This window comes from Sinocyclocheilus grahami, unplaced genomic scaffold, assembly GCF_001515645.1.
Source record: "Sinocyclocheilus grahami isolate Dianchi unplaced genomic scaffold, SAMN03320097.WGS_v1.1 scaffold14.1, whole genome shotgun sequence".
Classification (NCBI taxonomy): Eukaryota; Metazoa; Chordata; class Actinopteri; order Cypriniformes; family Cyprinidae; genus Sinocyclocheilus; species Sinocyclocheilus grahami.
This window is the reverse complement of record NW_015505193.1, coordinates 3,063,928-3,088,217: the sequence shown is the minus strand read 5'-3', so window position 1 is coordinate 3,088,217 and position 24,290 is coordinate 3,063,928. Positions and strand designations below refer to the sequence as shown.

The 24,290-nt window shown below is 34.0% G+C and overlaps 1 protein-coding gene across 1 annotated transcript in view; it reads left to right on the top strand.

Moving 5' to 3' along the window:
- The window catches only part of LOC107600840 (unconventional myosin-VIIa-like), a 53,987-nt gene that overhangs the window by 24,477 nt on the left and 5,220 nt on the right, over window positions 1–24,290 (top strand). The window contains exons 17-40 of the mRNA XM_016292815.1: window positions 316–408; window positions 940–1,034; window positions 3,452–3,536; window positions 3,621–3,839; window positions 4,032–4,033; window positions 4,645–4,729; window positions 4,814–5,032; window positions 6,186–6,362; window positions 6,458–6,547; window positions 8,808–8,935; window positions 9,038–9,164; window positions 10,097–10,216; window positions 10,383–10,556; window positions 11,703–11,930; window positions 12,140–12,320; window positions 12,478–12,627; window positions 13,692–13,882; window positions 14,040–14,164; window positions 15,398–15,555; window positions 16,095–16,248; window positions 16,607–16,762; window positions 19,425–19,530; window positions 20,381–20,494; window positions 20,659–20,746. Coding sequence (XP_016148301.1) covers window positions 316–408; window positions 940–1,034; window positions 3,452–3,536; window positions 3,621–3,839; window positions 4,032–4,033; window positions 4,645–4,729; window positions 4,814–5,032; window positions 6,186–6,362; window positions 6,458–6,547; window positions 8,808–8,935; window positions 9,038–9,164; window positions 10,097–10,216; window positions 10,383–10,556; window positions 11,703–11,930; window positions 12,140–12,320; window positions 12,478–12,627; window positions 13,692–13,882; window positions 14,040–14,164; window positions 15,398–15,555; window positions 16,095–16,248; window positions 16,607–16,762; window positions 19,425–19,530; window positions 20,381–20,494; window positions 20,659–20,746 — 3,265 coding nt within the window. The remainder of the gene's footprint in view (window positions 1–315; window positions 409–939; window positions 1,035–3,451; window positions 3,537–3,620; window positions 3,840–4,031; window positions 4,034–4,644; window positions 4,730–4,813; window positions 5,033–6,185; window positions 6,363–6,457; window positions 6,548–8,807; window positions 8,936–9,037; window positions 9,165–10,096; window positions 10,217–10,382; window positions 10,557–11,702; window positions 11,931–12,139; window positions 12,321–12,477; window positions 12,628–13,691; window positions 13,883–14,039; window positions 14,165–15,397; window positions 15,556–16,094; window positions 16,249–16,606; window positions 16,763–19,424; window positions 19,531–20,380; window positions 20,495–20,658; window positions 20,747–24,290) is intronic.

Sequence of the window (24,290 nt, the reverse complement as noted above, 5' to 3'; positions counted from 1 at the left end):
AAATTAATATTTTTCATTACAAATTAATAATAAATCAGGAATAAAATACATTTTAAAAATGTATTTGCATAGAAAACCGTTATCGTAAATTGTAATAATATTTCACAATATTACTGTTTATATTGTATTTTTGATCAATTAACGTTAGAATTCTTTCAAAAACATTGAAATATCATTCTGACCCCAAACCTTTGAATGGTACTTTATATACTAAAATATAAAATAAATAGATTTATCTTTATATTCACCAAACAATTTGTCATATCCCAACATATTCTTATTTATTTTGACAATTTTGGGCACTTTTTCCTTTAGGAGGACCTGAGAGGAACCTGTCAGCGTATCGCTGAAGCCATATTGGGCCGTGATGATGACTGGCAGATGGGAAAGACCAAGATATTCTTGAAGGTATTAAAAAGAGAACTGATATTTTGATAAAACTACCGACTGCTGATAAAAGGATAAGTCCATTTATGAACTTTTCTTCACTATCAACAGGAGAAGGGAATATTTAAGCAATAAATAAAAACTCTGATTCTGTGCTTAGTTCCTGGAAAAATAAGCTCATTGTTGTTGCTGTTAAAAGCATGTCGGGGGATTTTATGCAGCAGAGTCAAACTCAAACAATATTGACCTCAATATTCTGGTGTTTTTGTGCTGCCGGAAACGCTGCCCTCAGCCAGAGGTCAAAGATCAGGAACTAGCTTGTCCATTACTAAACTGTCAGGGCCAGTTTTCCAGGCAGTGGGTTTTATCACACCTTCCAGCTCTCTGAAACAGGAAATCCCACTGGGCAGGAAGGAAGAGAGGACAGTGACAGGAAGTATCTCACCAGGAGGATCAGGAGAGATCCAGATCAATATGATGATTAATGGAGCATCACAGGAGTGTGTTTGAGTTCATTTATATCTCCTTTAAATGCCTCTCTATGTTTGGCAGGACCATCATGACATGCTGCTGGAAATCGAGAGAGACAAGGCCATAACTGATAAGGTCATTCTCATTCAGAAAGTTGTCCGAGGATTCAAGGACAGGTAAGAATGACTGCTGATGTCCAGTTTGTGCTGCAGGAACTCTGGGGGAATATGCTAAATATTATTAGTTTAGTTGCATACGCGCTCTGTGTTGTTTGATTCGCCTCTGCAAATCAGAAAAGAGCACAAGCACACCACAGAAATCCTTTGATCATCATTTGATGAATTCCTGCTGACGTGATCGCTTAAAATTAGGTAAAAATACATGCTTTTTGCTTTAATTGTGCCAGGAAAGTAGTTTTGACTTTTTTGATTAATGGGCAAAGTGGCAAACTATAATGTGCTTCATTTGCATAGAAAGGTTTGCACTGAAAAGCTGCTGATATTTTAATTTAAGAACCCATGTCACAAATTTATACCAGTGCAGTGCAGTTTAAACTAGCGATGCACCGAAATTATTTGTTTTACCAAAACTGAAATTAAAGTTTTCATTTAGCTGAAAACCAAAATGGAACGTAGATTCAGTAAATAAATTTAACAAAAAAAAAACTGTTGTGTTCTAGTTGTAATAAAGTTCTTCAACAGTGAGCCACCCCTCAATAATTTACTTTTTTGATACTTTTTTTGTTGTAGATTTTTGTGCACAAAACAGGGTTGCCAGATCTGTGTAACAAAGCTAGCCCAATGACCAGTAAAACCAGTCCAAATCCTCAAAATACATATTTTACAGTCACTGTTGTGCATTACACATCATTTCAACTTGAGAACGTAGTAATCATAAAGATAATATGGTTTCATAAATACCTCAAGATTGACAGGCGGTGAATAAAATCATTTGGTGGACGTGGTAATCCTTTATTTTTGAACTATTTGAAAATGCGCTAGTTTTAAGATCTTGTTCTGATGCTAATTTTCTCTTTCTTGGTCCTTGTTGTACATTTCTATGGAAGGCCGTTTCCACCACTGAAAAAAAAAAAAGGTTATTGCGACTTTTTATCTCTCTATTTATTTATTTTATTTTATTTTTTATTCAGTGGCGGAAATGGCCTTCCATACATTTCCCTATCAGTCATCTAGCACATTTTTTATCATAGGTAGAAAATGAATTTGCGTAAAATATTTCGATACAAGCATTTCAGTCAAAAATAATTTATGCAAGGCTTCAAACGTTTAACGTATGAAAAAAAATCAACCATTTAAAATAATCAACAGCCCAATTTGACTTGGCACACAGTCAAAACGCTTCAATGGAGTTTTGGTCAATGATTTCAACCCTCCAGAACTATTTCAGCTGAAACCAAATTATTTTTCAGCCAAAATCTCGGTGCATCACTAGTTGCAGGTGGTTCATGATTAAAGGTTTGTTCACAAAGAACGGTAACTATAAAGAGAACGATATTAGTATCCGTACCAAAAAAGGTGTGTACGCTTTTTTTCCTCGTCTGCTGCTTTGAGTGCGCCAAGTTAAAGGGTTAGTTCACCCAAAAATGAAAATTCTGTCATTAATTACTCACCCTCGTGTTGTTCCAAACCCGTAAGACCTTCGTTCATCTTCGGAGCACAATTTAAGATATAATGATCGACAAAGTAGATCTGGGTCAGCGCCGCCACACGCTCGAGTCATGATACTGTCGTGAACGCGTGAGCACAAGTGGAGATGAAAATGTGGAATAAAGTCGTTATTTTTGTTTTTTTTGCACAAAAAAGTATTCTCATAGCTTCGTAACTTTACAGTTGAACCACTGATGTCACACGGACTACTTTGTCGATCATCTTGGTACTTTTCTGGACCTTGAACGTGGTAGTTACCTTGCTGTCTATGGGAGGGTCAGAGAGCCCTCAGATTTCATCAAAAATATCTTAAATTGTGCTCCGAAGATGAACGAAGGTCTTGCGGGTTTGGAACAACACGAGGGTGAGTAATTAATGACAGAATTTTCATTTTTGGGTGAACTAACCCTTTAATTCTGACTGCAGGGTTGCCAGGTTTTCACAACAAAACCCGTCCATTTGCTACTCAAAACTAGCCCAATCGGGTTTCGAGGAGGGTCCCCCGATAAAAATTGCGTTCCGGGGGATAAAATACACGTTTCTTTTGGGTTCCCCTAGTAAAATTCGCAGTTTAGGGGCTAAATATCATGTTATTGGGGTCTCTTCAACCTGCGGACATGGAAAAACAACCCGTGGCAACAGTGTTAAAGTAGCCCAATTCCGTGGGAAAACTGCGGACTTGGCAACACTGTCTGACACCGTTCATCATCTGGAAAAAAAAATGTCTGCAGAGTGATTCCCGATTATGTGTGTGGACTTTCCTATCCTCATAGAATTAAAATGATTATTCAAACGTTACAGTTATTATAATTCATTATCATTATAGGTATTATAGATGTTTTTGGTGGGATCATTCCTTAAGATGCAGGGTTTTGTGCTGAAACGTGCATCAGACATAATTAAAAACATTGTCATGTTTCCCACAGATCCAACTTCCTGAAGATGAAGAAATCAGCCATGTTGATCCAGAAAACATGGAGGGGTTATTACTGTCGGAAGAACTATGGAGCGGTTGGTCTCAGATATACTCATGTACAACTATGCACAGCTGCTGCACTCACTAGCAGTATCTAACACTCATTTCTTGTCTCGTAGATGCGCGGTGGTTTCTCACGTCTGCAGGCGTTGTATCGTTCTCGCAAACTCTACCAGACGTACCACATCGCACGACAGAGAATCACTCTTTTCCAGGGCCGCTGCAGAGGACACCTGGTGCGCCGGGCGTTTCGACACCGCCTCTGGGCCGTCATCACCATCCAGGCGTATACGAGGGGCATGATCGCCCGCCGACTCTACAAAAGACTTAAAGGAGAGGTGAGAACATCTGGATTTATTTGTAGCTATCCACATTTTTCCTAACAAGACTAATGCATTTTAAATTATGGGAGGCACTTCCAGCTTGGGAAAGTTCTACTCAAAAAGAGCGAAACAAATCATTTCAAATCATGAAGTTGCACTACAAATAACTGAACGAGCTGTAAATGTTCCTTCATGTTCTTTTTTCAGACGTCAGGAGAATAACGTAATGCTTTGTATTTTAATGTAGCAAGAAGAATATTTATGGCAAGAGCTCTGCTCACTCCGCTGCATCTTTTTTCTCTGATTATTTTCTTTTTTCATTTGTTTTCTGCTGTAACAATATGAAAAAAGACAACATGTACTGCGCATCTCTGGTCTGCTCTCCTTATTTAATTTACAAGATATCCCTTGAATAGTTCACTGGAATGCACTAAGAATCTTGTTTTTCTCCCCAAATTCTCACGTCTTTTTTTTTCATATCATGTTATTGGGGTCTCTTCAACCTGCGGACATGGAAAAACAACCCGTGGCAACAGTGTTAAAGTAGCCCAATTCCGTGGGAAAACTGCGGACTTGGCAACACTGTCTGACACCGTTCATCATCTGGAAAAAAAAATGTCTGCAGAGTGATTCCCGATTATGTGTGTGGACTTTCCTATCCTCATAGAATTAAAATGATTATTCAAACGTTACAGTTATTATAATTCATTATCATTATAGGTATTATAGATGTTTTTGGTGGGATCATTCCTTAAGATGCAGGGTTTTGTGCTGAAACGTGCATCAGACATAATTAAAAACATTGTCATGTTTCCCACAGATCCAACTTCCTGAAGATGAAGAAATCAGCCATGTTGATCCAGAAAACATGGAGGGGTTATTACTGTCGGAAGAACTATGGAGCGGTTGGTCTCAGATATACTCATGTACAACTATGCACAGCTGCTGCACTCACTAGCAGTATCTAACACTCATTTCTTGTCTCGTAGATGCGCGGTGGTTTCTCACGTCTGCAGGCGTTGTATCGTTCTCGCAAACTCTACCAGACGTACCACATCGCACGACAGAGAATCACTCTTTTCCAGGGCCGCTGCAGAGGACACCTGGTGCGCCGGGCGTTTCGACACCGCCTCTGGGCCGTCATCACCATCCAGGCGTATACGAGGGGCATGATCGCCCGCCGACTCTACAAAAGACTTAAAGGAGAGGTGAGAACATCTGGATTTATTTGTAGCTATCCACATTTTTCCTAACAAGACTAATGCATTTTAAATTATGGGAGGCACTTCCAGCTTGGGAAAGTTCTACTCAAAAAGAGCGAAACAAATCATTTCAAATCATGAAGTTGCACTACAAATAACTGAACGAGCTGTAAATGTTCCTTCATGTTCTTTTTTCAGACGTCAGGAGAATAACGTAATGCTTTGTATTTTAATGTAGCAAGAAGAATATTTATGGCAAGAGCTCTGCTCACTCCGCTGCATCTTTTTTCTCTGATTATTTTCTTTTTTCATTTGTTTTATGTGTGTGTCGGGGTTATTATTAACTAAAATTAAAACTAAAAAGAACCATTTTCATTACTAGAAATAAACATTAAATAAAATAAAAAGAAAATATAAAAGTCTTAAACTTCAGCTAGTTGCCAAAGCATCTTTTCTCATTTTATTTTAATTTAAGTACTACAATAACTAAAAATAAAATGGAAATAAAAATAAGGACTATATAGACATTTAAAAAAACTAATAAAAATGACTAAAACACACAACAAAATTAATAAAACTTTAACAAATTTTTTATAAAATATTTAATACGTTTATATTTATCAAAAAATATATAAATACTCTATATAAAATCTTACACTTATATAAATTAGTAATAAATACTGTCAAAATAAAAGGTAAATAGTTAAATATTGAATATTTGAATATTTTACACACATTTATATATATATATATATATATACATACAGTATATTTACTAAATATATTTATTTTATCTTTATTAAAATATAAATAATATACTATATAAAATATAGTGTATAGTATATAAATACTATATAAAAAGACATACATTTTTAATACTGTCACAATAAAAGGTAAATTGATAAAACATTATTTTAAGAATTTTTTTTTTTAACTTAAACACACACACACCAATACCATATGCAGTATAAGAACTTATACAGATGTAAAAAAAATATATTTTCTAAAAGATATTGTCTAAATAAAAGCTAAATATTGCATATTTTAACTAACTTGAAAATTACTTGTATGAGACTTAAGTCACTTGAATATGATATGATAGTAATGACATTTGGTTGTTATTATCTAAACGATTGTCTAATATTTGCTGGTCGTGCAGGCGGCTCTGGCCGTGTGGATCACGATTCTCCGCTTCATGGGTGACCTTCCAGAACCCAAATACCACACGGCCATCAGCGACGGCAGCGAGAAGATCCCTGTCATGACCAAGATCTACGAGACGCTCGGCAAGAAGACCTACAAGAGAGAGCTGCAGGCTCTGCAGGGAGAAGGAGAGGTGAAAGACACGTTTGCAAATACGTTTGGCCAAATGTGACGGCATTAATGCATGTTTTCATGATCCTTGAGGCAATTTGTGCCCATCTCTTACAGAACTCTCACACTGAAAGTCACAAGAAGAGCAGTGTGCGTCACAAGCTGGTGTCGCTCACCCTGAAGAAGAAGTCCAAGATTACAGAGGAGGTGAGTGATGCGGTTACCATGGTGATTTCATCACGGTGCACTTCCTTATTGCCTCATTTCTGGGAGCTCGCTTTTGGTTTTTGAACTCAGTGACCCCTTCAAGACATTGATTTCACAGGTATGAGTCTCTGTCCCCTGCAGATATTCATTTCATTGTCTGCAACACTCTGAAAAATTAAGTTTTTTTTTTCATTGGCATTGATGGTTCCATGAAGAACCTTTAAGAACCTCTTTCCATTGCACTAAAGGTTCTTTATAGTGAAAAAGGTTAATTTTTATTCAAATGTTCTTCATACTATGAAATAATGGTTCTTTTTAGAACTTTTAACTGGAAGGTTCTTTGAGGAACCCAAAATGGTTCTTCAAAGGCATTGCTGCAAAAACCACCTTTTTGAAACAATTTAGTCAAATTGAAAGGAAGTTATTTGGAGCCATAAACTCTTCTTGTGCCAACCAGATGTGAAAAAAAACCGCTCAGCTTCTTCAGAAACAAAATATACTGATTCAGAACCTCTGCTATTTTTATAGCTATCAAACTTAACTTTTTAATATTCTGATTTGTAACGTTTTTTTATTTTTTATTTTTTTATTTTATTTTATTTTATTTTATTTTATTTTATTTTATTTTAACAAAGAACAAAGATAATTTAAATGTGTTTTTAAATAATAAAATATTGGCCTAAAATCTCTGTGGTACTTCAAGTAAATATTTTAAAATTTTTCCATGACTAAACGTTTAATTTAATATAATATACATTTTTTAAATTATTTTCTTTTATTATTTTTCAACATCAGAGAACAGTGAACATATGATTGTCATTAAATTACTGAAATATTACCCTAAAATCTCAGGGGATTCTTCAAATAAATATTTTACACCTAAAAAAAAAAAGGTTTGGAAACCCCTGCTTTATCTAATGTCTTTTTTTATCATTTAATTTAATTTAATTTAATTTAATTTAATTTAATTTAATTTAATTTAATTTAATTTAATTTAATTTAATTTAATTTAATTTAATTTAATTTAATTTAATTTAATTTAATTTAATTTAATTTAATTTAATTTAATTTAATTTAATTTAATTTAATTTTATTTAATTTAATTTAATTTTATTTTATTTTATTTTATTTTATTTTATTTTATTTATTTTTTTATTTTTATTTTTTAATTTGATTTTATTTTTTTATTTATTTATTTTTTTTATTTAATTTTAATTTTAATTTAATTTTATTTTATTTTATTTTGAGAACAAAGATAATTTAAATGTGTTTTTAAATAATAAAATATTGACCTAAAATCTCTGTGGTGAATTTTTTAAATTATTTTGTTTTATTTTATTATTTTTCAACATCAGAGAACAGTGAACATATGATTGTCATTAAATTACTGAAATATTACCCTAAAATCTCAGGGGATTCTTCAAATAAATATTTTACACCTAAAAAAAAAAAGGTTTGGAAACTTCTACTTTATCTAATGTCATATAGTTGACCTCAGTAACTGCATTCAGAAAGTGGCGTACATTCGACAAAATCCTCACAAAACTTGTCAAGAAAACATGTCAGGATCATATTTCATCCTAGAATTAAAAGAAATAAAAACAGAATACTGTAAAATAAGAAAATGAAACGAATTATCATAAAAATGTCATGGGGGAAAAATCTAAATGTTAATTCTAAAATAGGTTTTAAAATAGAAATCCTCAACGAGGAAAATGTGTCATAAAAAGGTTTAAAAATCAACAGGAAAAATATAACATTACATGTTGCATGAAAAAATAAATAAATTCCATTTTTGGGCCCAGGACATATTTCATCCCAAAAACAAGAGAAAAATATAGAATTTATATTTTGCATTAAAAAGTAAACCTTTTTTAGGACCACTGATATTATTTTTGTACATTTAAAAAATATATATACCTGAAAATATACTACTTCGTATTTATTGTTTTGATTTTGGGGATGAAATGTGTGCTAAACATGTTTCTGTTAGATTCAACAATTTATAAGCTCAAAAATAAAGATTTATTTAGCCTTTACATTTGTATTTTTTTTATTTTGTGAAAATGTCCTAACTTTTGGCATTGATCAAATGAAGAGTCAAGAATGAGACGCAATACAACACGGTTGATGTTACTGTAGGTTCACTCTTCTAACTGGGAATGGGAAGTCGTTTGCAGCACATGCATTGTATTTTTTTTTTATCATTTCAATCCTGAGTATTTTTCTCTCTTTGTTTGTTATTGCTGTTGTTCTGTAGGTGGCCAAGCGTCTGAATGACGGTGAATACACAGTCCATGGAAACAGCATGCTGGAGGACCGACCCACATCCAACCTGGAGAAGCTGCACTTCATCATCGGCAACGGCATCCTTCGGCCAGGCCTGAGGTCAGATTGCGGATACGGAAATATAATATTATGAATATAATACACAGCCAAGCATATATTGATCACAGCCCTGAGCATTTTTCTTGCTGTTGTTTCTCTCAGAGATGAGATCTACTGTCAGATCTGTAAGCAGCTGACCCAGAATCCTTCTAAAAGCAGTCACGCTCGCGGCTGGATTCTCATGTCTCTGTGTGTCGGCTGCTTCGCTCCCTCTGAGAAGTTTGTGAAGGTGAGAAACGCTGGTTATATGCTCTTTTTGTTTGTCCCTCTTTATGTTTTGGATCTCCAAGTTTGACTACAAATCTTCTTCTCTTCTGTGATTAGTGCATCTGTAATATTTCAACCACAGACGAATACTTTAGTCACGTCTGGTTGGTATTCAAGTACTTTTCTAAAATCCGGACATACTGTATTTATTGAATCTTCAGAGACTGAAATATTGATATTGAAGATTATTGCATGATGGGTTTTCAACGTTATAAAATGTTACTGCTTTTAAAATGAATTATACAATTGCATGTGCTTTGACTTTCTTAGGAACCTTCTCATCATGTTAGAAGGATAAAATCTTAGACTACATTAAAAGTAATTTTATAATAGTTTCAGCGATTTACTGTTGTGTAAATATAAGAACATTTAAGGCCCACTGTTGCATATCTGCAACATTCAGAAAATTTATGTTTATGTTAGTTTTTTTTTTTTTTGAATGTTTCATTTTCTATCATTTTAATTACATAAATAATTATTAATTTAGTTATTTAAATGCATTTTTAAAATTAAAACATGTTTTTATTAATTTTTTTAATTTAAATTATATATTCAATTAAATTAACAGATTAAATACTCACATTCAGCAGTAGTGTCTGTAGCCAGAGAACATGTATTAATTTAATTTCATTTAATTTAAAACTTAAAATAAAAAAAATTATTATTTAAATGCATTTTTTAAAGTTTTAAATTATTTTCTAAATTTAAATTTAAATTTTTTATTTAAAAATGATTTAAAATTTAATATTCAATTTAATACTTAATAAAAAAAATAGGTATTACTAAATTGCTTTCAATTATTTGATTATTTTGGCATCAGTGGGTCTCTGAGGGTTACTTATGACCAATAACGGTGCCATTATTGTAAGTTCAGTGTCTGTCTTCTTCCTGTAGTACTTGAGGAACTTCATCAGTGAAGGTCCTCCGGGTTACGCTCCCTACTGCGAGGAGAGACTGAGGAGAACATTTGCAAACGGAACAAGAACACAGCCGCCCTCCTGGCTAGAGCTTCAGGTATGGATGACTGACTTTACTGATTGTAAAAGCTCTTTTAATAACCAGTTCTGCTGCTGTTTTCCATGCAACAAAAGTAGACAGTGTGTCCGTCAAACTCCAGGACAAAAAAAAGCACAATTAAAAGCTGTCCATATGATGTCTTCTTTTCATAATTTCATCCAAGGCCACGAAATCAAAGAAGCCGATAATGCTGCCTGTGACGTTTATGGACGGAACCACAAAAACCCTGCTGACGGACTCAGCGACCACAGCCAAGGAGCTCTGCAACGCGCTGTCCGACAAGATCAGCCTCCAGGATCGATTCGGCTTCTCCCTGTACATTGCTTTGTTTGATAAGGTACACAAACTCACAAACAAGAGGTCTTTTTGGCTTAATTATTGTGTATATTTAACTAATCATATTTGATACACAAGTTTTGAAGGCCTCTAAATGGTTCAAACTTTACCGTAAGACCTGTCGCACACAATCTGCTACATGTCTTCTGTCGTCTGACTGATCTTTTCTTATTTAAAAGAAGAAAGTGAAAATAAAATAAACTGGCATGAAAATGTCACATGGAAAAATTCTTAAAATAGGTTTTAAATCAGAAATAGGTTTCAAATTCAACAGAATAAAAATTAAATTAAATTTTGCATAAAGAAAATAACGTCCATTTTTTGGCCCAGGTCACATTACAGCCCAAAACCGAAGGAAAAAGTGAAATTATATTTTGCATTAAAAATTAAGGCTATTGTAGGACCATTAAGATTTTCTACATTTTTGTCATTATTTTTCAAGACAATTAGTTTGAGTTCCATATTCTCACTATATCATACTATATGAGCCATAAAAACCTGATGTATCAAATATGATACTCAACAAAAACACATGTAAAGTTCTTGTTTTCGTTTCAGTCTAAAGGTTTGATTAAAAAATATGTTTCTGACAATTATTTCATACATCAGGCTTTACAGGTTCAAGAAAACTCTTCGGAGTGCTTCCAGTTGAGAAAATCTCACAGAACCTTCAAGAACATATCAGGATCATATTTCATCCCCAAATGAAAATAAAAGAAATAAATAGTATTCTTTTTTTATTTAAATAAAGAAAACGAGAATGAAATTAATTGCCTTGAAAATATCACATGGAAATATTCTAAAATAGATTTTAAAACAGAAAATAGGTTTTAAATTTAATAGAAAAAAAATGTGTAAAATGACATTTTGCATGTAGAAAATAAAGCCCTTTTTATATTATAGCCCAAAATCAAAAGAAAAATCTGAAATTATATTTTGCATTAAAAATTAAGCCTGTTTTCGGACCATTACGATCTTCTAAATTTTTGTCATTATTTTTTCAAGACAATTATTTTGAGCTCCATATTCTCACTATATGAGTATCAAATATGATACTCGCCAAAAACACACATGCCAAGGTTCAATAAAAGAGATTTTTCGGACTATTATTTCATATGTCAGACTTTACAAGGACTGTGTTTGGCAGGTGTCGTCTCTGGGCAGCGGTAATGATCACGTGATGGACGCCGTGTCTCAGTGTGAGCAGTACGCTAAAGAGCAGGGCGCGCAGGAGCGCAACGCACCCTGGAGGCTGTTCTTCAGGAAGGAGATATTCACGCCGTGGCACGACCCGACGGAGGACAGCGTCGCTACCAACCTCATCTACCAGCAGATCGTGCGCGGCGTCAAGTTCGGCGAATACCGCTGTGATCGGGTAGGAAGCTCAGACACAGAAAATGAAATAAATGTCATTTTCAATCACCCACTGTATTTCTAAGGAGGTATTATTCTCTTTTCTGCATCTTTCTTTTGCTTTTTATCTGTTTTTCCACCACTTTTATTTCTTTTGATTGTCTTGCACGTCTACTTTCCTTGCACTCTTTCTGCATCTTTCCCTTCTGTTTCGTCTCTTTCCGGGAGGAGGAGGATCTGGCGGAGCTGGCGTCGCAGCAGTATTACGTGGACTACGGCTCTGAGATCCTTGTGGAGCGCCTGTTGAGTCTTATTCCATCCTACATCCCCGACAGAGAGATCAGCTCGGCCAAAACCGTGGAGAGATGGGCTCAGTTCATCATGGCTGCGCACAAAAAGGTGCCAAACTTGAGTGTGCTATTTGGAATGGAAGACGAGTGTACTGCATTCTGGGTATTTTATACAGTACTGTATACTTCCTGCTTTTTAAAAAACTAGTATGCAGAATGAAATGATAAGGGTTTTAAAGAGCAGTGTGCTATATAGTTGACCTCAGTAACTGCATTCAGAAAGTGGCGTACATTCGACAAAATCCTCACAAAACTTGTCAAGAAAACATGGTAACGCAGAGGACATACGGGACCTGGTGGTCACCTTCCTAGAGGGGCTCAGGAAGAGATCCAAGTTTGTTGTGGCCTTGCAGGACAACCCCAGTCCAGGTTAGAGAAAAGGACACAAACACATCATATCAATGGTCCTTTATACTTTTGCTTTCGCTTAAATGGGTGAATCTCACTAATGCATGGCCAGATTATATTTCAGATACATCCAAAAGAAAAAAAAATATTTTACATAAAGAGGCGTATTTTAGGGCTTAGGCCATTTTTCAGCCTAAAATCAATAGACAAAAATATGAAATTATGTTTTGCATAAAGAAAATGAAGTCTGTTTTAGGGCCCATGTCATATTTCTGCCTAAAACCTAAATAAAATTGAAAAAATAATATTTTTTGCCTAAAGAAAAATAAAGCCTATTTTAGTGCTCATATTTCAACCTCAAAAGATCAAAAGAAAGAAAATTAAGAAATCATATATTATATTGTATTATATTATATTACATTATAATTGATATCATATGTATGCATGTATGTATGTATAAGACCCAGATCAGCCCAAAATCAAAGAAGAAAATATAAAATCATATTTTTCATAAAGAAAATAAATCTTATTTTAGGACCCAGGTCATATTTCAGCCCAAAATTAAAATAATATGAAATTATATTTTGCATGAAAAAAATAAAGCCTGATTTTTTTAAAGGCCCATGTCAGCCCAAAATTGAAGAACAAATATGAAATGAAATTTTTCATAAAGAAAATAAAGGCTATTTAAGGCTCGGCTCATATTTCAGCCCAAAATAAAACAGAAAAAATATACAATTATATGTTGTATACAGAACATAAAGCTTACTTTAGAACCATTATTTTACAAATATTTTTCATGACAATTAAGCACATATTTAATGAGAAAAAAATTCAAATTCACAGTATAAAATATTAATATTTTTTTTTGTATTTTAATTATTAATATATATTAATATAATAATACTATTATTATAAACTAATGCATTTCCCTGTCTGGACACAATACTTTTTGTCTGAAAATCTGAATTTAATTCAGTTTTTTAATGACTAATTTTAATTTGGGATGCTGCAGGCATATCTTTGAGAGTTAGTGTCACTTACAGCCGTTCTCTTCTTTCGTGTAATTCATTTATCCTGATCAGCCGGCGATGATTCAACGTTCCTGAGCTTCCGGAAAGGTGACCTCATTCTGTTGGACCAGGACACGGGCGAGCAGGTCATGACATCCGGCTGGGCTCACGGGATCAACGACAGAACCAAACAGAGAGGAGACTTCCCTGCAGACTGTGTTTATGTGCTGCCCACAGTCGTTAGACCTCCGTCTGATATCGTGGTACTGATATTATAATATTATGTTCAGCTGCAGAGGGCGTTTCATATTTATTATTGCAGTCTTTTATGAAACCCTCTCACATTCTCTGTCCCTGTCTCATGTTCTCTCTCTCTCTCTTTTGCCCTCTCGATGGCTTTTCTTTTTTTGCACGGCTCAGGCTTTGGTTACCATGACACCAGACCAACGGCAGGAGTCGATCCGGATTTCCCATGTTCCTGTAATGGAGACGGAGGAGAGGATAAAGCCGTACACGCTGGAGGAATTCTCCTATGACTACTTCAGGTGAACGACCCCACTTCTGATGCCACATTGTCCCCACACTGTCTCAAATAACAAAATACATGTCAATTAAGTCAATTAAATAAATAATAATAAAAAAACATAATTATATTCTGATTTATAGAAAAAAAGTGCTGTGTCCAGACAGAGTTATTATATATATATATGTATATATAGGGACACCATTCATGTCTCTACACCATCTGTGTTTTCATTATGAAAATACATGTAAATCGAATAAATTAAATTAAATTAAAAAGATAATTAAATTCTGGTTTATAGAAAAAAAGTGTTGTGTCCAGACAGGGTTATTTATTATTTTATACAGAGAATGAGATTTATTGTTATAAAAATATGACAAATATAAAACATTGTAATGGTCTTAAAATGGGCTTTATTTTCTTTATACAAAATGTAATTTTTATATATTTTTTATAATAAGTAAATTAAGCCTATTCTAAGGCACATGTCATATTTCTGCCTAAATTCAAGATAGAAAAGAATCTGTGTGTGTATATTTCTATATAATATCTTGATGTTTTAAGTAGTAAAAACTATTTAAATTAAGTTATTCTAAATTAAATTCTGATTTATAGAATAAAAAGTATTTATGAATTTATAAAATATTATAAAATATGATTATTATTTTAAACATAGAATGAAATTTATTCTCATGAAAAATAATGACACAAATATAGAACTTAATGATTTTAAAATATGCTTTCTTTAGGCAAAATAAAAAAAATCTTTTTTTTCTTTCTTGATTTAAAGAATAATTATAATAATTAAATGGGCTTAATTTTCTTTATGCAAAATGTAATTGAAGCCTATTAAATGCCCATTTTAAGGCCCATGTCATGTAAGAAAAAAAAGAGTAAGAAATTTATATTTTGCTTAAATAAAATCTTATAGAAAATAAAGCCTATTTTTAATATTATGCTTTTCAATAATAAAATAAATGTAAACTAAGTAAATTCATTTCCAATCTGGATTGTTGCTAGCAGTCTTTGTTTTATTTTATTTTATTTTATTTTTTTATGTAATGTAATGTAAATTCCACCCTGTTCTTGGTCTTATTGTGCACGATTCATCAGTTCATGTTCTATGGAAAATAATATTTGACTTTACAAAAAAAAATCTAATGTTGTAAGCAGTCACTTAATACACATAATTAACTCATGCAAATGCATATGTGTTTTGACCCTCACTGACCCTTGACCCTCTCCGCTCATCCAGGCCTCCTCCCAAACACACGCTCAGTAGAGTGATGATCACCAAGAACCGCGGGAGAGACAAACTGTGGTGCTGCACACGAGAGCCCATCAAACAGGCCCTGCTGAAGAAGTGTGTGGGCCATGAGGAGCTTTCCCAGGAGGCCTGCATGGCTTTCATTGATATCCTTCAGACCTGGGATACATGGATGATGAATGCGACCTTGTGACTGATTGTGAAGTGCTGAGTGAGCCATCTAGAGATTTCATTTTCTGTTGATTTTGGGCTGAAATAGGCTTTATTTTTTTATGCAAAATATAATTTCATTGTCTTCGTTGATTTTGGGTTGACCTGGGCCCTAAAATAGGCTTTTTATGCAAAACATAATTTCATATATTTTTTTTTTATTTTGAGCTGAAATATGATCTGGGCATTATATCAGCCTTTATTTTCTTTATGCAACATTTTTTTTAATGGGCTGAAATATGACCTGGGCCCTAAAATAGGTATAATTTTTAAAGCAAAAAATTAAATTTCATCTTTTTTTTTTGACTTGGGGCTTAAAATAGGCATTATTTTCTTTCACCAAAATATAAGTTTGTATTTCTTCTAATTTTGATTTGCTATTGAGTAACGTGATTTCATTTGTTTTGAGTCTAAACTCTAGAAGTTGATGGATATTATCTTCTTTCTGACTGTTCCTTGACCCACTCTCCTGCACCTATAATGAAATATATGGGCGATTATCCGTCCAAGCGGACGCGGTCTGTGAACGAGCTCACAGACCAGATCTTCGAGACTGCGCTGAAGGCAGAGCCTCTGAAAGATGAGATCTACTGCCAGATCATCAAACAAATGACTGAAAACCATGTCAAGTACGTCTCTCCTTTACGTTTATAGCCAGACGCTGTGACTTCTGCCAGTATGCACTACCATTCAACATTTTGGGTAGGATGGTGAAATATTTTTGCCGATTAAAAAAGCCATTTTCTGTTTAAATATATTGTAAAATGTAATTTATTGTTGCGATCAAAGCTGTATTTCCAGCATCATTACTCCAGTCTTCAGTGTCACATGATCTTCAGAAATCATTCTAATATGCTGATTTGCTGCTCAAGAAACATTTCTGATTATTATCAATGTTAAAAACTGCTTCATATTTTTGTGGAAACTGTGATATGTTTTGTTTTCTTTTGCGAATAGACTGTTAAAAAATGCTGTGTGTTTGTGCAGGTACAGTGAGGAGAAGGGCTGGGAGTTGCTCTGGTTGTGTGCCGGTCTCTTTCCTCCCAGTAACGTCCTCTTACCGCACGTCCAGAGGTTTCTACAGTCGAAGAAACATCATCCGCTGGCTTCTGACTGCATGCAGAGACTGCAGAAAGCTTTACGGTGAAAACACTCCCTCACCACACGCACATGCATTTAATGTATCAACAGCATATTTATATTGCAAAGATACTGCCATCTGAAGTAGAATATACCATGAAAAATAACTTAATATGCAGAAGATCTTTTAGTCCAATCTATGAATTTATTTTGTATTATTTTCTTTTTCTTTTCTTTTTTTGAAAGTTTAGAAATGCTAGGGACTTACAGCTGTTTTCTTCCTTCATGTAACTCATTTATCCTGATCAGCTGGTGATATTTCACTGCTTTTGGGTGCTTTTGGAGAAGCAAAGACATCATAAATTCTTAATTTGCTGCGATTGTATTTTTAAGACTTGAATGCACATTAGGCTTGCCGCGATAGACGGTGCTGACGGTGATACCGGTGCTAAGCCGCAACACCGGTTATGTCACTTGTCCACCGCGGCACCAACCCCCACCGTCGTTTAAATTTTTTATAGCAATAAAAATCATTTAGTTCAGTAAAAGAACAGACACTACAATTAAAAACTGAACGCGGCTGCTCAATGCAGCGTGCCGAACGACAGTCGCATCACAGATCAGATTTCATTTCTCAGGTGAGGAGAGAGAGTCGAGCTGACTGACGAGAAGAGTGAGGTGCGACAGACAAGACTATGGCGGATGATTTAGCTTCGAAGCGAGATGCAAAAGCACCTGTTTGGCAATATTTTGGATTTTGAAAAGCCTGTTGACTTTTGCCGTTTATCTAAGGTGATTTTGGAAGTTTTTTTTAAAACATTTGTTTCTTATTTAATTGGTTCCATATTGTTTGCTGATTTTTACTTTATTTAAACTTTGTGTCATTTATTTATTTATTTTTACATCAAGGTGTATGCCGTGCCTCCAAGCTTTCTTACTCGTTTTGCTAATAAACGTCCTACGTTTCTTATTTATTTAGTTATATATTATACATGTTTACTTAGCCTATTTCCAGTGTTGTATACCTATTTAAACTTTATGTAAGTTATTTGTTATTTTATATTAGGCATAGCCTGCCCTATAGCATGGTGTATTTGTATTCGTTTTGTTAATAAAAGTTCTATGTTTTATATATAGGCTAAAGTGAGTTTGACGTTGTATTTTGTTGTTGCATTCAAGCAATTGACGCCGAACTGCCGCTAATTCGAAAGTGAAAGTAAAATGCGCACGGCGCATTTAAGCTATTTAAAAGTCAAGGAAAATAGGGAAAATTCAAACGAACTAAAAACGAACAATTGCTTTACGCCGAATTGCCGCTATTTGAAAGTGAAAGTAAAATGCACACGGCGCTTTTAAGCTATTTAAAAGTGAAGGAAAGCAAGGAAAAGAGGGAACGCCCCCGCGGTGATACCGGTATTACCGGTGTTGTCACACGTCAATTAACCGGTGGGAATATTTCCTCACCGTCACAACCCTAATGCACATGAACACCAAAGTCGCCAAAGTCGTAATTATGAGTTAGGGCTGCACAATTTTTTTTTAATTTCTAATCGCGATTACAATTATGGATGCCACAATTACGTAATTGTTCAAAGTGGCAATTAATCCTTCAAAGTCCACTTATGTTATTCTGCATGCTTAAGATGCTTTTTTCTTTCTTTCTTCAGGTTATCTTAAGGGTTTTTCCATTGTTTTAATTTTAGTTTTAGTATAACACTATAATACAATTTTTCCTTTTTTTATAATTTACAGAAGAAACCAATCCGATGTATAGTTGACATTTGAGGCTTAGTACTATAGAAAAGCACTAAAAGTTTTTCAGTTAGAGTGTTTTCAGCTTGTTTATTTTCGTATAAAAATACGGCATGCAGTTGCATCAAACAATGGTATAAACATAATTCAATGTAAATTGTGATAATCGTAATTAATAATCGCAATTACAATTTCAAGGGAATAATCGACAATTATGATTTTTGTCATAATCGTGCAGGCCTATTATGAGTGGAAAACTTAAAGCCCCAGAGTTTCTGACTGGACCTGTCAGTGTCATTTACAGTAAAACTAGCTAAGTTACCTATACGAAATACAATAGTATTGTACAATTATGATAGAATGCATAATGATTTGATTTGCAATGGCTTCTTAAACAAAAAAATTTAAAACATGTAGCTCAAAGGAAAGCATGGCACTAACAACACCAGTATCATGGGTTCGATTCCAAGGGAATGCATGAACTGATAAAATGTATACCTCAAATACAGTGCAAGTTTGCAAAAAGATTTGCAAATGCATAAATATGAACATGAAAAAAGTAAAAACACACCTGCTGTGCATTCTTTGTTCTTCCTTTTGTAGATTTGTTTTTAGTTTATTTTTAATGAAGAGATTGTACCACCATCTTGCACCAAACAAAGTGACTTTCTGTCACTTCCGATGTTGTAATTATGACTCACCAGCTAGGGCTTGAATGCACCAGTGCTCCTGAAATGACTCTGTTCCTGAAGTGGAATTACTCATCTCTGTCTGAACCGCTGGATGCTCATAATCAAGCTGTTTGGTTTTGACGTCGTGTCCTCTTTCTCTCTTTCACCCTGTTTTTCTGTTCTTTGAATGTCACTCCATTCTGAGCTCTCAGTCAGGAGGACTCTTTAGTCGTGATGTTGTGAATGTGAGTGTTACAGTATGAATGGCTCATCACGGACACCGTATGCTTGCTTGTGTGCAGGAGTGGTTCCCGCAAGTATCCGCCGCACCTTGTGGAGGTGGAGGCTATTCAGCACAAGACCACACAGATCTTTCACAAAGTCTACTTCCCCGACGACACTGATGAGGTGAGGCAGACCTGCATATGCTTATGACTCATCAAACATATGGAGAGCTTGATTTTAAAATAAATTAAAGTAGGTTTCAACTAAAATGAAAACCATAAATGAAACATTTTCATTACTTGAAATAAAATAAACATTAAATGAAATAAAGTATAAAAAAATGTAACTTGTTTTACTTCAAGTTCTGAAATAACGAACACTAAAACTAAAACTAATAAATAAAAAATCATAAAAACTACATTTAAAAATAGCTATAAAATGACGAAAACACAACAAAATAACTAAAACTATAACTAAAATGAAAGTGAAAACATAAAATCTAATTCAAAATACTAACAGAAACTGTAATTGTATATCAATGATACTGAAATGACATTGAATAAAAGCTTTACATTTCTACTTTTAAATCCTCCCAGAATATGCCCTTAAATGGATAAAATTAAATTAAATTAAATTAAAGTAAATTAATAAGAATGAATTGAATTTTTTTTTTTTTTTTTAAATCTGTTTTATTTCAGCTAGTTACTAAGGCAGCATTTCTCATTTTCACTTAGGTTAACATGAAGTACCAAAATAACTAGAACTGAATAAACTGAAACTAATACGTAAAAATTAATAAAAACTATATAGACATATTTAAAAAAATTGAAATGACAAACACAGAAAATAAACTGAAAATTTAAAAATAAAATCTAATTCAAAATATTACCAGAAACTATAATAGCATCAGTGTTGCTAGAATAACACTGAATAAAGCTTCACATTTCTGAATTTTCAACCCTCCCAGAATATTCCTTGAAATGCATTTGGGAGTGTTTGACACAGCTTTTGCGGTTCCCGCTGTGTGTTTCAGGCGTTTGAGGTGGAGTCCAGCACGAAGGCCAAAGACTTCTGTCTGAACATCTCCGGCAGACTGCTGCTCAAATCACCCGACGGCTTCAGTCTGTTTGTCAAGATCTCTGATAAGGTAAAAATCACACAGTGAGCCAGAGCATCGTCTTTGGGCAATGGGATTTTGACAATCTAGCACATCTTTCTGGACCTAACCCAAGCTTAACCATTAACTAAGTAGGTTATGGGGTTAGAATAATATGGGATTCCTGTTATTTTGTCTGTGTTTGTGTGTTGTAGGTGATAAGTGTACCTGAGGGTGATTTCTTCTTCGACTTTGTCCGCCATTTGACAGACTGGATCAAGAAAGCGAGACCCGCTAAAGATGGTACAGCTGTGGATTTTACTGCACATTTACTGTAGGGTTTACTCTATTCATCTCTCATGTACACTGGCAAAACATTACCATGGCTTTTTTTTATGACATTCTTTGGATGTCAGTACCATGATACACTAGTATTTGGTAAGGATTGGTAACATTCTTTATAAAGTTTTTGAAAGAAGTCTCATGCTCATCAAGGCTGCATTTATTTGATAGTAAAAATAGGGGGAAAATGTGATATATTTATTTATTTTTACATCAAGGTGTATGCCGTGCCTCCAAGCTTTCTTACTCGTTTTGCTAATAAACGTTCTTATTTACTTATTTATTTAGTTATATATTATACATGTTTACTTAGCCTATTTCCAGTGTTGTATACCTATTTAAACTGTTATTTGTTGTAAAAAAAGAATTGCAATGCTGAAAAAGCATTTTCAGTGACAATGTTTGGATTTGAAATCAAAATAATGGAATGATTATAATATTGGAATAAATGTTGTGTTTGTGGTAAACAGCCACGGATCAGTAGTGGACTCCTGTGTGAAAGCTGCTTCTCCTCTCACAAGAGTCACCTAAGAGGGGAATGAAATGAAATTCAGGCCCTGAATAAATATTAAAAAATCCTGATTGAAGTATCACTATAAACAGTTATAAATTATAAAAAGAATGCTTTAAAAAGATCGGTATCGGCAGATACTGCTTTCTGTGATCGGCGATCGGCCTCAAAAATCATGATCGGAGCACCCCTACTATTTTCATATACTTTAAAATATAATTTATTTCTTTGATGCAAAGCTGAATTTCCATCAGCCATTACTCCAGTCTAAAGTGTCACATGATTAGGGCTGAACAATTAATCAAATTTCTAATCGCAATTACAATTATAGATGCCACAATTACGTAATCGTTCAAAGCGGCAATTAATCCTTCAAAGTCCACTTATGTTATTCTGCATGCTTAAGATGCTTTTTTCTTTCTTTCTTCAGGTTATCTTAAGGGTTTTTCCATTGTTTTAATTTTAGTTTTAGTATAACACTATAATACCATTTTTCCTTTTTTTATAATTTACAGAAAAACCAATCCGATGTATAGTTGACATTTGAGGCTTAGTACTATAGAAAAGCACTAAAAGTTTTTCAGTTAGAGTGTTTTCAGCTTGTTTATTTTCGTATTAAAGATACGGCATGCAGTTGCATCAAACAATGGTATAAACATAATTCAATGTAAATTGTGATAATCGTAATTAATAATCGCAATTACAATTTCAAGGGAATAATCGACAATTATGATTTTTGTCATAATCGTGCAGGCCTATTATGAGTGGAAAACTTAAAGCCCCAGAGTTTCTGACTGGACCTGTCAGTGTCATTTACAGTAAAACTAGCTAAGTTACCTATACGAAATACAATAGTATTGTACAATTATGATAGAATGCATAATGTTTTGATTTGCAATGGCTTCTTAAACAAAAAAATTTAAAACATGTAGCTCAAAGGAAAGCATGGCACTAACAACACCAGTATCATGGGTTCGATTCCAAGGGAATGCATGAACTGATAAAATGTATACCTCAAATACAGTGCAAGTTTGCAAAAAGATTTGCAAATGCATAAATATGAACATGAAAAAAGTAAAAACACACCTGCTGTGCATTCTTTGTTCTTCCTTTTGTAGATTTGTTTTTAGTTTATTTTTAATGAAGAGATTGTACCACCATCTTGCACCAAACAAAGTGACTTTCTGTCACTTCCGATGTTGTAATTATGACTCACCAGCTAGGGCTTGAATGCACCAGTGCTCCTGAAATGACTCTGTTCCTGAAGTGGAATTACTCATCTCTGTCTGAACCGCTGGATGCTCATAATCAAGCTGTTTGGTTTTGACGTCGTGTCCTCTTTCTCTCTTTCACCCTGTTTTTCTGTTCTTTGAATGTCACTCCATTCTGAGCTCTCAGTCAGGAGGACTCTTTAGTCGTGATGTTGTGAATGTGAGTGTTACAGTATGAATGGCTCATCACGGACACCGTATGCTTGCTTGTGTGCAGGAGTGGTTCCCGCAAGTATCCGCCGCACCTTGTGGAGGTGGAGGCTATTCAGCACAAGACCACACAGATCTTTCACAAAGTCTACTTCCCCGACGACACTGATGAGGTGAGGCAGACCTGCATATGCTTATGACTCATCAAACATATGGAGAGCTTGATTTTAAAATAAATTAAAGTAGGTTTCAACTAAAATGAAAACCATAAATGAAACATTTTCATTACTTGAAATAAAATAAACATTAAATGAAATAAAGTATAAAAAAATGTAACTTGTTTTACTTCAAGTTCTGAAATAACGAACACTAAAACTAAAACTAATAAATAAAAAATCATAAAAACTACATTTAAAAATAGCTATAAAATGACGAAAACACAACAAAATAACTAAAACTATAACTAAAATGAAAGTGAAAACATAAAATCTAATTCAAAATACTAACAGAAACTGTAATTGTATATCAATGATACTGAAATGACATTGAATAAAAGCTTTACATTTCTACTTTTAAATCCTCCCAGAATATGCCCTTAAATGGATAAAATTAAATTAAATTAAATTAAAGTAAATTAATAAGAATGAATTGAATTTTTTTTTTTTTTTTTAAATCTGTTTTATTTCAGCTAGTTACTAAGGCAGCATTTCTCATTTTCACTTAGGTTAACATGAAGTACCAAAATAACTAGAACTGAATAAACTGAAACTAATACGTAAAAATTAATAAAAACTATATAGACATATTTAAAAAAATTGAAATGACAAACACAGAAAATAAACTGAAAATTTAAAAATAAAATCTAATTCAAAATATTACCAGAAACTATAATAGCATCAGTGTTGCTAGAATAACACTGAATAAAGCTTCACATTTCTGAATTTTCAACCCTCCCAGAATATTCCTTGAAATGCATTTGGGAGTGTTTGACACAGCTTTTGCGGTTCCCGCTGTGTGTTTCAGGCGTTTGAGGTGGAGTCCAGCACGAAGGCCAAAGACTTCTGTCTGAACATCTCCGGCAGACTGCTGCTCAAATCACCCGACGGCTTCAGTCTGTTTGTCAAGATCTCTGATAAGGTAAAAATCACACAGTGAGCCAGAGCATCGTCTTTGGGCAATGGGATTTTGACAATCTAGCACATCTTTCTGGACCTAACCCAAGCTTAACCATTAACTAAGTAGGTTATGGGGTTAGAATAATATGGGATTCCTGTTATTTTGTCTGTGTTTGTGTGTTGTAGGTGATAAGTGTACCTGAGGGTGATTTCTTCTTCGACTTTGTCCGCCATTTGACAGACTGGATCAAGAAAGCGAGACCCGCTAAAGATGGTACAGCTGTGAATTTTACTGCACATTTACTGTAGGGTTTACTCTATTCATCTCTCATGTACACTGGCAAAACATTACCATGGCTTTTTTTTATGACATTCTTTGGATGTCAGTACCATGATACACTAGTATTTGGTAAGGATTGGTAACATTCTTTATAAAGTTTTTGAAAGAAGTCTCATGC